Source organism: Hevea brasiliensis, chromosome 14 (genome assembly GCF_030052815.1).
Source record: "Hevea brasiliensis isolate MT/VB/25A 57/8 chromosome 14, ASM3005281v1, whole genome shotgun sequence".
NCBI classification, from domain to species: Eukaryota; Viridiplantae; Streptophyta; class Magnoliopsida; order Malpighiales; family Euphorbiaceae; genus Hevea; species Hevea brasiliensis.
The window spans coordinates 83,463,176-83,476,390 of record NC_079506.1 but is presented as its reverse complement, the minus strand read 5'-3'; the positions used below and the strand labels follow the sequence as shown (position 1 = coordinate 83,476,390).

Here is a 13,215-nt window from a genome sequence, read left to right as displayed (position 1 = left end):
GTGTACTCATGCTAGCATGTCCTAATTTTCTATGCCATAACCATGCACTATCATCTGAAGTCATAAAGCATGTTTCACAATTTTCTTCAAGACTTGTTAAATCAAGTAGGTAAATATTATCTATTCTAGCACCAGTAAACATAACATTATTTCTATGAATCTCACAATGTGTAGAAGTAAAGATGACTTTAAAACCATTATCACATAATTGACTAACACTTAAAAGATTATATTTTAATCCTTGAACTAATGCAACATTCTCAATGTAAGGATTTTTACCAATAGTTCCACATCCAATAATTTTAGCTTTACTTTTATCACCAAATTTGACATAACCTTCTTCTTTCAAGGTAAGAGAGGAAAACTTGCCTTTATTTCCTGTCATGTGCCTAGAGCAGCCACTATCAATGTACCAATGTTTTGTTTCCAGCATACTCCTTAGGCAGACCTGAAATCAGTTAACTGTTCTTAGGTACCCAAGCAACTTTGGGTCCTTGTGTGTTAGTAATATTAGGTAGGGTTCCTTTAGGCACCCATACTTTCTTTGCCTTAAAGGTTCCTTTCCTAATAGGACAAGCATTAATCATATGACCTTTATGATTGCAATAAAAGCATGTAATACTTGGTTGAGAAAAGGATGTAGCTTTAACAAAAAATTGTTTGTATTTTCCATATTTCATAAATCTATCATAACCAATTCCAGATTTTTCATTTGTGGATCTTTGATTCCCAAGAAGTATATCAAGTGTTTCTTTTCCTTTTGTAAATTTAGTTAAATCTCTTGTCAAAGATTCAACTTTTTCTTCAAGAATTCTGTTTTTCTCAAGAAGTTGTTCACACACTTCTTTTGATCTTTGAAGCTCATCGTTAACTTCCTTAAATAATTTCATTTGAGATTTGTAAAATTCATTTTCTTTTGAAGCCATACTCAAGGAAATATTTTCTGATCTTAAAGCACAATTTTCATGAACCAGAATTTTGCATTTCTTTTTAAAAGTTCTATATTTATCATATGTCTTCACAAATGCAAGTTCTAATTCATCAACATTAGAAAGTTCAAGATTTACCTCATTTTCACTATCTTCGATGTGTGAGCTTTCACATTTTTCTTCAATTGCCATCATACAAGTGTTTGTAGCTTCTTTGTCACTTGTTTCATCATTTGATGAAGAGTCACTGTCACTCCATGTTGTTGCCATTGCCTTTTTGCTTTTATCCTTTCTAAACTTGTTTTTCTTCTTCAATGTAGGACACTTTGGCTTAATGTGGCCTGGTTTGTTACACTCATAACAAACTATTTCACTTAAATGATTTGGAGTCTTTGGAGCATATTTCTTTGTGAACTTCTTGTATTTGCTTCCACCTTTTCTAAATGCTCTTTTGAATCTTTTGACTATCATAGCCATATCTTCATCATCATCACTTGAAGCACTTGAATCATCACTTGAACTAGCTTTAAAAGCAACATTTTTCTTTTTCTCATCTACCTTTTCAGATATGAAAGCTATACCTTTCTTTTTCTTTTGATCACCTTCTTTCTCATCTTTCTTATAGATCATCTCATGTGCAATGAGAGAACCAATTAGCTCATCATAGGTGTATTTTCTGAAATCCTTGGTGTCTTGAATAACAGTAGTCTTTGCTTCCCATGACTTTGGAAGAGACCTCAGAATTTTCGTTACAAGTTCTTGTTCCTCGAATCTCTTTCCAAGGGCTTTAAGAAGATTGACAAGATCTGTAAATCTGGTACTCATCTCAGCAATAGTTTCACCAGGTTTCATCTCAAACAACTCATAATCACGGATGAGGAGGTTTGCCTTTGACTCTTTTACCACATCAGTTCCTTCATATGTGACTTCTAGTTTGTCCCATATTTCTTTTGCAGTTTGACATCCTGAAATACGATTATACTCATTAATATCAAGAGCACAATGAAGAATGTTAATAGCCTTGGCATTTGTAGAAATTTTCTTCCAATCATTATCATCAAATTCAATTTCAACTTTAGGAATCTGTACCGTTCCTTCACTGGTTTTATAAGGAATATAAGGACCATCTCTAATTATCCTCCAAGCATCAATGTCAACAGATTGTATAAAGTTTCTCATTCTAGTTTTCCAAAAGGAGTAATTTGTGCCATTAAAAAGTGGTGGTCTAGTGATGGAATAAGCTTCAGCTAAGGGGGCAGGTATACCAGCTGAGTTTCTAGATGAACTAGCCATGTGTATGGATCACTCTAAGGGGTTTAATCCTCAAGCAAGAGAGACAAGCTCTGATACCAAATTGATGTCCCAAAATATGTCCAAGAGGGGGGTGAATTGGACTTTAAAAACAATTTTCGGTTCTTGCTCAAAACCTTTGAAAATTGCAGCTAGGTTCAACTCAATTGACTAATGTGAAATATGAACAATACAGCTCTATTGACAAGTTGATTCAAAGTTAGGCTATATGCAATCAGTATACTGATCTAACAAATTATATCAGCATTTAGCAGAGATATCGATGTCTGATAAGTTTTTAACACAAAGAAAGGCAAGAAACGGATATATTAATTGACAAAGAAATCAAATAACAGTGATTATATCGGATATCGCAGATTTAGCAAGAAACTAATTTTCTCAAGATGCAAGGTTATCAAAGAAACAATATCAACTTTTATATCAGCAAAAGCATATCAATCATCAAGTTAAATTGCATAAATGTAAAGAGCAAGGGTTGAGAAAATGAACACTGAAATTTTTATAGTGGTTCGGCTCAACTAGCCTACATCCACTCTCTCAAAGATCCCACTTTGAGTCTTCACTTCACTATTCTTCTCTTTTAAAGGCAAGAGACAAAAAGCCTTTTACAAATCTTCTCACCAAAGCTTTTACAAGTAGCTTCACACTTCTACCAAGTGTTATCCCAAACACTTTTCACAACCAAGCTTCAATAGGTGCTTGAATGACCTCTCATAAATGATAATAATGTGTTTAAAACTCACTCTCACTCAATACAATAGAATCTATAAAGAAGAGATGAGTAGATAAGCCAATGATGAGCAATAAAAACACTTTGAGCACTTTGAATGAAAGCTTTTATGATTTTGAACAGTGGAGAGTCTTTCATTAAGTGCAAAATGGCCAAAGGTAGGTGTATTTATAGCTTTGGAATGTTTTTGACCGTTTGAGAACTCATTTGAACGTTACAGATACGAATTTCAAGAAAATAGCCGTTATTTTACCTTTTTCTGCGATGTTGTGCAGAGTTGAGACAGTTAGCATACTGGAGAAAATAGCAAACCAGTTAGCATACTAAAACAAGTAGCAAACCAGTTAGCATACCAGGAAAGCTTTTCTGCATAACCTTCAAAACTATAAAACTTTACACCAAATCATAGTCAAAATGTTTTTAGGCCAATAAAGAAAAATCTTTTGAGGGATTTGAAAATAAGTATCATCGACTTCTACTCCTCAATTCTTTTCACAAGCAATCCTAAAAGTTAAAACTAACTTCTATACTATATGTACCTTCAAATCTGATTTTCAATGCAGCCTTAGAAGGTAACCTTTTCTTCTTTTATCTCCTTTGATTCGTCCTGTGTTATCTTTAGAATGTCATCCTTTCTTCAGAAGCACGAATCCATCATAAAATCCTTGTGATTTTTCCTTTTGTTCTTTTGAGAAGCACAACACTTAAAACAATGTTAATTTGATTCTAGTTGAGTTTTGATATCATCAAAATCTATGCTTCTTTGAGCATGTGGGGTCAACATAATCCAATAAAAATTTTAGGAATATATATATATATTATACAAAATAATTTTTTAATTAACTTATAAGAAATTAAATTAAAATTTTAAAAAAATTAGTAAAAAAATTTATATATTGGTTGTTAAATTAATTTTTTTTCTTATTCTTTTTATTCAAATATAATTGTATTAAAATATTTTTATATAAATAATTATAAAATAGAGATAGAAATCTATTGGTATTTATTAAAAAAAATTATTTATATAAAATAAAAAACTTTTCTATTTTAAAAAATTTCAATATTTTCTTTTTCACTTATATATATATATATATATATATATATGTATATATTTCATCTAATTGCATGAGGAATCTTCCATCGTTCTTCTTTTATTATTCATAAATACAGTAAAATATTCTCTTACCCCTCTTTTTAATTTTGTATTAATTCTTTAATGTTTTTGTTAAGCGACCATTTTTCTCCTCATTTGTCTTGTACTCTTAAATAATAAACTAGTTTTTAAGGAATCAAGCAACAATCTCGAGAATGAATCAGTCTAAAGTTATATATATATATTTCATCTAATTGCATGAGGAATCTTCCATCATTCTTCTTTTATTATTCATAAATACAGTAAAAGATTCTCTTACCCCTCTTTTTAATTTTCTATTAATTCTTTATTTTTTTTGTTAAGCGACCATTTTTCTCCTCATTTGTCTTGTACTCTTAAATAATAAACTAGTTTTTAAGGAATCAAGCAACAATCTCGAGAATGAATCAGTCCACAGTTGTCGTGGAGCAACAAGCTACTATGGCTCGAGGAGGCAAGAACATTTGTGGACTGATTCATTCTTGAGGTTATTGCTTGATTCCTTAAAACGTAGTGGATTATTTAACAGTATAAGACAAATGAGGAGAAGACAAAAACATTAAAGAATTAATAGAAAAATAAAAAGAGGAGTAGGAGAATCTTTTACTGTATTTATGAATAATAAAAGAAGAACGATTGAAGATTCCTCATGCAATTAGATGATATATATATATGTTAGCAGCCACCTTCTTTAAACTAAACATTAGCCGCCTCATTATTTAATCACTCTTCTTTTCGGCTCTTTCTTTAATTATCTTAATTTTCTTAATTTTATTGTATTATTATATTTATTCTGAATGAAAATTTTTATTATTTTTAAGATTTATTAATTAATTAATATGATTTTTTTTTAAAATTATAAGTAAAAAATTAAATTACGAATACATATAACATATAATGTACTTTAAAAAAATAATAGTATGTAAAAATTAAGCAATTTGTTATTGTGAATTTAGGTCAAATAAATTATGCAGATGGTATCTTAATTTAAGAATATATAATAATAAAGCATTTAAATTTTAAATTACAACACAAGTTCCTTGTGACTTTCAATTGTCTATTTATAGATTATTTTTACTAATGTGTCATTTATCATATATATATATATATATATATATATATCATGAATTGGTAACTTTGAGCAAATCGATTCTGGGTTATTGAAATATCAATTTGTGTAATTTGAATTATCATAATTGTGAATAGAGAGAGTAATTAAAATTTTTCCATGATAGGTATATCAATAGATAAAAAATATAATTTTTTTTTTAATTTAGTAAGTATTACATCAATAAAAATAACTTAAAAATTGGTTACCGAGAGTGATTGAGAGTTTTATATTACTTAAATTAAAGATAATGTAATTTTATATTATAAATTAAAATTTAAATACCTTATTATTACATATTTCTAAGTTGAAGTACGTTTTATATAGTTTATCCAATTTAATTTTATAGTATTGAGTCTAAAATTATGAGATCTTAATTGGAATGCTAATCAAAATCAATTGTACTAAAAAAATAAATAATATATTTCTTACATTGGTAGAGAGAATTATTGAGGATGGTGAAAATTATGGCCAAATTATCTTGTGAGGAGGATAACACCCTAAATCTTTTGAGTTTGCACCAATATAAGGACGTGAAGCCTTAGGAAACTTATGCACATTATCAAGAGCACAACAAAAAGTTCTCAATGGCCCTTCAATTATTTGCTCCATTTTCTAATTGCTCTTTCACTAAACTGCCACCAACAACTCACATCCCTTTCAGATTATCGAAAAATAGCAATTTTTCCAGCCCTCTTGGATGCACGGTTTGTCCAAAACTTGCAAAGAAAACAACTGTAAGGCGATCTGCAAATTACCGACCTCCCATTTGGGATTATGATTTTGTGCAGTCGCTAAAGAGTGAATATGGGGTATGCATATGCATATATATATATATATATATATATATATATATATATATATATATATATATTCATTCTATAGTTATTTTATCCTCCTCCTCCTCCTCCTCCTCCTTCTTCTTCATGCTCATGATTACAGATTACTGTGATGCAGGGAGAGGTGTACACAAAACGAATCAATAAGTTGAAGGAAGAGGTGAGGCTGATGCTTAAGCAAGCTGTGAATCCATTGGATCAGCTCCAACTAATTGATACCTTGCAAAGACTTGGATTAGCCTATCACTTTGAAGATGAAGTAAAGAGAATGTTGATGAGTATTTACACGCATAATAGCTACAATAATACACGGATGAGGGAGGATTTATATGCTACAGCTCTTGAATTTAGACTCCTAAGACAACATGGATATAAAATACCCCAAGGTAAATAACTTCTCACGAGCCTCCTAATTTTATTTTAATTAATTTTATTCAATAATAAATCTAAATCTGGTATTGTGTAATAACTTTTATTTTAATAAGAAAAAAAAATTTATTGAACGAAATGAAAAGCTAGCAAAGGGCTCCAGGCTACCCCATGCATTCCAGCAGGCATATTGTGTAATAACACCACATTCTTAATCAAAGTCAGTGATAATATTTTAACTCGAGAAAGTGAATTGCAGAGATTTTCAATGGTTTCCGAGATGAGGAGGGAAACTTCAAAATGTGCCTATGTGAAGACTGGGAGGGAATGCTATCTTTGTACGAGGCATCATTCCTTTCAAAGGAAGGTGAAAGAATCTTACAATTTGCAAGAGATTTTACAACCACTTCTCTGAAGAAGTATGTTGAACAGTGCAAAGACCAAAATCTGTCCATGAAAATAATTCATGCACTGGAGCTCCCACTGCATTGGAGGATGCTAAGGTTGGAGACCAGATGGTTTATAGATGTATATGAGAGAACAAGGCATGAATCCTCTTCTGCTAGAACTTGCTAAATTGGATTTCAACAGTGTGCAAGCTGCACATCAAGACGATCTAAAATATGTGTCAAGGTATATGTAATCCTAAGTTTTCTTTAATTATCTTACTTCTATTTTCTTGTATGATGTTGCTTATGATATTGGCTTGTCTTGTTGTAAAATAAAGGTGGTGGAAGAATATCGGTTTAGGGGAAAAGTTGACGTTTGCCAGAGACAGGATAATGGAGAACCTTTTATGGACCGTGGGAATGATATTCGAGCCAAAATTCAGCTATTTTAGAAGAATGAGTACAAAAGACTTTGCACTAATAACAATAATCGATGATATCTATGATGTGTATGGCACCTTGGATGAGCTTGAGCTGTTCACTGATGCTGTTCAAAGGTTGTTGGTGGTGATACCCATCAGTCTTAATATCATAATCATATAATTTCTTAGTTCACAATTTAATGTATATATTTATAGAAAATATTTAGATTTTTTTTATTTACATTTTATTAGAATAAAACTAAAAGTAAACAGGATAAATTAATTACACAATTTAATTTTATATATACACACAAAATAATTTATTTTATGGTTTGATTCTATTCATTTTTAATAATAAAACAATTATTTCCAACAATTTTAATTTATAAATAATCAAACCAAAATTATCAATATATTTTAAATCATAAACCAAATTAAACTATATTGCTTTGGTTCAATTTAATGGTTTGAATTGAAAAATGAATATACCTCTATATAAATAATTAACATGTAAAATTTTTATGTTGTGGTTTCAGATGGGATGTCATTGCAATTGAGCAGCTTCCAGACTACATGAAGATATGTTTCCTTTCCCTCCAGAACTCAATAAATGAATTAGCTTTTGATATCCTTGAGGAACAAGGACTTCACATCATCCACAACTTGAAGAAAGCGGCAAGTATTGATGATGGTTATGAATTTTTCATATATCAACTTCTCTCCTCACTATTAATAGCAATTCATCCAATTGCATGCGTGCTTATCCCATTTTAAAATTTTCTAGTGGGTAGATTTATGCAAATCATACTTATTGGAGGCAAAGTGGTACTACAGTGGATATACACCAAGTTTACAAGAATATATTGACAATGCATGGAGGTCTATAGGAGCTACTGTGATCCTAGTCCATGCTTATTTTCTTGTACAATCTCCAATCACTGACGATGCCTTGAAATGCTTGGAAGAGTATTCCAATATAATTCGATGTTCATCCATGATTGTTAGACTTGCAGATGATCTTGGAACATCATCAGTATGCACTCCTTTCTCTTTTTCTTTCGAATTGTCTCATTCATTTCTTTGTTGATTAGTGTTACAATCATCTTATCTTGTTCATTGTTCATCAGGATGAACTAAAGAGAGGAGATGTTCCGAAATCAATTCAATGTTACATGCATGAAACTGGAGCTTAAGAAGCAGAAGCTCGTGATCACATTCGATTTTTAATTAGCGAAGCATGGAAGAAAATTAATAAAGAAAGAGTTGCAGATTCTCCATTTTCAGAAACTTTTGTTGACGTAGCAATTAACCTAGGTAGAATGGGACAATGCATGTACCAGTATGGAGATGGGCATGGGATTGAGGACCGCGAGACTAAGGACAGAGTTGTATCATTGCTTGTTCAACCAATTTCCTGCATGCAGCTTTCTTCTTCCTATCTGTAACCATGCAAGTGATGCAATAAATATATAATAGATGGAGATCCTATTATATATTTACGAAAGAGAAATCTGGGTATGCTTGTGAAGTTCAGATTCGGCCATGGTCTGATTCAGAAACTTTGGAATGGCTTTCCTATTAGACAATGTATTGATATTGAAAGTCCAACCAAATAAATCAAATTAAATTAAATCTCTCTAAATATAAATTTCGATTTAACATAACAAGGAAATCAAAAGCCAATTCAATTGAATCAACATGTAAAAAATTCATCCTGATAAAATATTGAAATCAAATAAATGGGGTGGAGAATAAGAACTCTAAAGAATTGCAGAAGTTGATGATATCTATCTCTCTAAAATCTTCCTTGCTTCTCCAATTGCAGCTGGGTTCGTGAATTGTCAGCTAAAGATGTCCTCTGCTGGTGAAATAACATGTATTTATTGGATTTTTCTTATTTAAATCTGGTTTATTATAGTAGGATATACCTTTTATCTTAAATCTATGATAATCTGGGTTTAGGAAAGAAGAACAAGACTGTGCTACTTACAGTGACAAATTTATTAAAAAAAAAAAATTCTGGGTCAATTGATTTCCCAAAAAAGAATCCCAATTTTTATTGAACACAAGAGAAACATAAGCGTGGGGTAAAAGTACCTGGGCTTAGGCTAATTTGGGCCTCAAATCACATTCTGTCTGGCCTTTAATTGACAGTATACGAGCTGATGTTACTGTGCTTTGGGCACTGCTCAAAAGCCCACAAAACACATCCCAAAGCTTGTTACATCCTTGCTGCCTGGGCTTCTTAATTTTAATTCAAGCATGAACAAGTCACCATAAAACATTATTAAGAAAATGTGAATAAAGACAAAATGTGGCCTCAATAATAATAATAATAATAACAATAACTTATTAAAATTGTTAAAACATATTAAAATTAATAAAAAAAACTAATAACAAAATTAATTACTTTTTCTGAAATATACTAAAATTATTTTATTCATAAAAATAATTTAAAATTTATTAATGTTACTAGCCAAATAAATTAGGTGGCATTGAGTTACTACCTAATCCAACAATATTACAAATTTGGATTATTTTAACATTTGATTCATTGATTAAATTATTATATAAAATTTTTTTTTTTAAAATTGGCTTTAGCTAATATTTCTTTAATATGCTTCTTCTAAAAAATATTTTCCTTGTCAATTGATTTTTTTCTTTGTCAAATAAAACCATCTCTATACTCATAAAATCTCTATTGTTCATGAAAGACACATCTCATAATCTTAATGCTCTAACTTTTGCTTTTCAACCATCTTTGCTTGTAATCAAATTTTTGATATAATTCTATTTTTTATCTACCTTTGACATTCTTTAACTCTCTCTCCCTCTTTCTCTCTAAAAAAGAACTGGTAATTATTAATTTTTTTTAAGAAATAATAGCATTAATTATACAATGAGTGTAAATTGTGTATTTGGATGATTTTAGATGGAGAATGTGTATTTTGGCACAAGTCACTATCTTGCAAGATGTAAGGAATTCTTCCTAATATTATAGAGAAATAGAAATTAATATAAATATAAATAAGATATGTGAATTGAGATGAATAACTTTTGAAAGAAATAATAAAAATAATATAATAAATTAAAAAAAGATTTAAGAATAATTAGATGAGGAGAGAATGCTTGGTGAGAAAAAAAGATTTGGTGTATGTCAAATGATATCAACTATTTATAGAAAACAGATGATGAAAATTTAAATCAGATTAATTAAGCTATTAAATCATTGTTAATTGAAAAAAGAAATGTTATTCTTTAATTAAAATAATTTTAATGTTACTAATTAAAATATTGGAACTTTAAAATATTAGCCATAAACTTTAACTGAATAGGTTGATCGTTGCTCTCAAATCAATGACCTTAATAGCTATTAATTATTATAATAATTATTATTATTATTAAATCATTTTGAAATATCACAAAAAATAGCACTTCCTCATTGCCTAACTGTATATTTTTAAATTATGATTTAATAACTATTAAAAGGTAAGTGATTGAATTGCAAACTAAGTAAAAAATGCATTAATGCTTCAGTTAAAAAAAAAATGGGAAATAAAGAAATTAATGAGACTAATTTTTTAAAATAAATAATCAACAATGTAGTCAAAAAAGTAAAATAAAATTAAAATATAACATTAAAGTAAATTAAAATGTATTAAATATATAAACTAGAACGAGGAAAAACTTTTAAGCACTCCATGCCATTACTTTTTATAATATAATTTTAAATTATTTTTATTAATTTAAGATATATAATTTTTAAATTTTTATAATTAAATGAAATATTAAAAAATTTAAAAGAAAAAAAAAAACTTAAAAGTGTAAACTCATCATTAATCCGATTCTTGATCTAATCATTTAATGGGCACTACAATGTTTAAAACACTAATTGCAACCTACCATACACCAACATTGTCACTTCTGTCTCAAAGCTCCAACGTCCATCAACCTTGCAAAGATTGATCTCACCTTACAAGACAAAACAAGAGCGCTAAAAGCATAACAAGCTCACTGTATGTCTTTCCCTGACCATAAGTAAAGTGCTTAAAGATAATGATGAAAAGATAGAAGTTCAGTTACAGAACTATTTTCCCATCCATGTACAATTAGATTTGAAAATTGAAACTTTCAGCACATTTCTCTGGATGAGTTCAAACACACAAACATCTCCAACAACCAGAGAATTTTCCCTTGCAAATTTGGAGAAACCATAGCTTAGGCAACCCATGTTGCTGCTTGGATAGTACATTAACTTCACAGTCCATGCTCTATCTGCAACTTGAAGCATCACAGTGTGTGTTTTGCTCTCCATATGTTTTTGTATAAAACTGACTGGTACATTCTGCATTCAAAATTTAAGTAACATCACTGCATACAAGTTTTTTATGAGAAAAGATTTAAGCATATTAACAAACAAATGGTCAGAAACTAAAAATGCCTTTGCATCTAGCAAATCCTATCAAAACAGGAAGTGCCTTACCATATTGCTATGCTCCAGATGGTCTGGCTGCACAACCTTCTTGAAGGATGGGTAATTTGTAGTGAAGTTGTCTGAAGCTTCAAGTGCTGGAGAAGTAATGGAAGGGAAAGCCTTTATAGCTTGCTTGCCATTACAATTTTCATGCACCAATTGAATGCCATCTTCTCCTCCTTGTTCTTGTTCTTGTTCTTGTTCTTGCTCTTCTTCTTCTTCTTCCATATCAAGCTCTATAACTTCAACAACATCACTGTCATGGTCTGGGTACTCTATTTCTAATCCACTTTCATCACATATGATCACATCGAAATGACAATCTTCAACATGTTTGAAAAATATAACGTAGTCTTGCTCAAGAGAGTGATGCTGGGCAAATTCTTTCCAACCCTCACCCAACCAAATCTCTCCCTCATTGTTCAACCGCTCAACTTCCCATTTGGCACCACTTGGGACCTCAAGGGTAATTACTGGACTTGACAGACAATTTCCATGTTGTCTAACAAACTTGTTTGGAACCATCTAATAGAAAGAATAATCAAGTTAAGCACAAAACATTTATGAGAATAAACGAAATCGGAAGTGGTCAAGATTATGTAAGAAAAGCAGCAAGAAATTAATAAGAATGTGAAAGAAACAATTAAGATACATGTGAGAGAGCTTAAGAGCTTACAAGTTTTCCCTCAGCGATGGTACTTTCATGAACAAGTTTGAAAAAACGAGGTCCATCTCCTTCATTGAAATCCATGACTGGCCAAGAATAGGGGCAGGCTGACTTGGCAACTAGAAGAGGATAAAGATGGAAATTCATTATTTGGTGCTTATAAGTTATTATCATGTTCAACAGTTCATGGTGAGCTACAACAATGAGAACCCATTAGTGAAAAGCTTGAACTTTCACCTTCTTTTTGTGGCTTTTCTTGAAGAGATTTTGCTCCCTGAGAGAAAAAATGTGAACAAATCATGAACCATAGTTTTCTTGATTTCAAATATGGTTCTTGAAGAGAAACATACCTAAACTCTTCTCTCTAGTGCTTCTGCTTCCTCTTTCCTTGTTTAAGACCTTGAAAAGGCCATTCCAACTGACGGCTTTTAAGCTTTTTCTGTGAGAATGAATAGTGTAATTTCTAGTTTTGTTGGGTGGCAAGATTGTCCATAAGGAATAATGCTACCAAGCTTTATGATAAAGTAAACTGGTCAGCTCCTATCTGGGATGGAAACGGAATCCTTGTCATCCAATTTTCATTTCGACAGGAAAATCCTGATCCTAATCATTCTTAAGTGATCCCCCTGCAAACTTCAGAGAATCCTGATACTGATCAGTCTTTTTTGACCACAGTGCAAATACAAAGTTTGACTAAAACCAAAGATTTATGGGCAACTAATATTTGACAATTTACTAAAACCAGTGAAGGGCATGAAGAAGCTAGAAGTTTGAACTCAGTACTTGATCAAGGTGCCCTCATAAACTTCTGCAATGTCACGACCTAAAATTATGAACCGTGACCG

General features: G+C 30.7%; 1 protein-coding gene and 1 pseudogene across 3 annotated transcripts; one reads left to right on the top strand and one right to left on the bottom strand.

Annotated features, from left to right (window-relative positions):
• Positions 1-5,797: 5,797 nt before the first annotated feature.
• Positions 5,798-8,674, top strand: LOC110636647 (terpene synthase 10-like; annotated as a pseudogene).
• Positions 8,675-11,101: 2,427 nt separating this feature from the next.
• On the bottom strand, positions 11,102-13,005 carry LOC110636648 (B3 domain-containing protein At5g18000-like). 3 transcript variants are annotated; one of them, XM_058133565.1, is made up of 5 exons: positions 12,721-13,005; positions 12,608-12,644; positions 12,380-12,489; positions 11,713-12,228; positions 11,102-11,574 (listed from the first exon to the last, which is right to left on the bottom strand). In XM_058133565.1, the coding sequence occupies exons 3-5, from the start codon at positions 12,452-12,454 to the stop codon at positions 11,317-11,319; spliced, it is 849 nt and encodes a 282-aa protein (XP_057989548.1). In that variant the 5' UTR covers positions 12,455-12,489; positions 12,608-12,644; positions 12,721-13,005; the 3' UTR covers positions 11,102-11,316. The 3 variants fall into 3 exon arrangements, with proteins under 3 accessions (XP_057989548.1, XP_057989547.1, XP_057989546.1); XM_058133564.1 differs by having other exon boundaries at positions 12,380-12,644; XM_058133563.1 differs by lacking the exon at positions 12,721-13,005 and having other exon boundaries at positions 12,608-12,720.
• Between the last annotated feature and the right edge of the window lie 210 nt (positions 13,006-13,215).

Coding starts and splice junctions, on each gene's coding strand:
- LOC110636648 (XM_058133563.1), bottom strand. CDS start 12,671: ATGATTTGTTCACATTTTTTCTCTCAGGGAGCAAAATCTCTTCAAGAA. Junction 12,490..12,607: donor AGAAAAGCCACAAAAAGAAG/GTGAAAGTTCAA, acceptor ATCCTCTTCTAG/TTGCCAAGTCAGCCTGCCCC. Junction 12,229..12,379: donor CCATCGCTGAGGGAAAACTT/GTAAGCTCTTAA, acceptor TCTTTCTATTAG/ATGGTTCCAAACAAGTTTGT.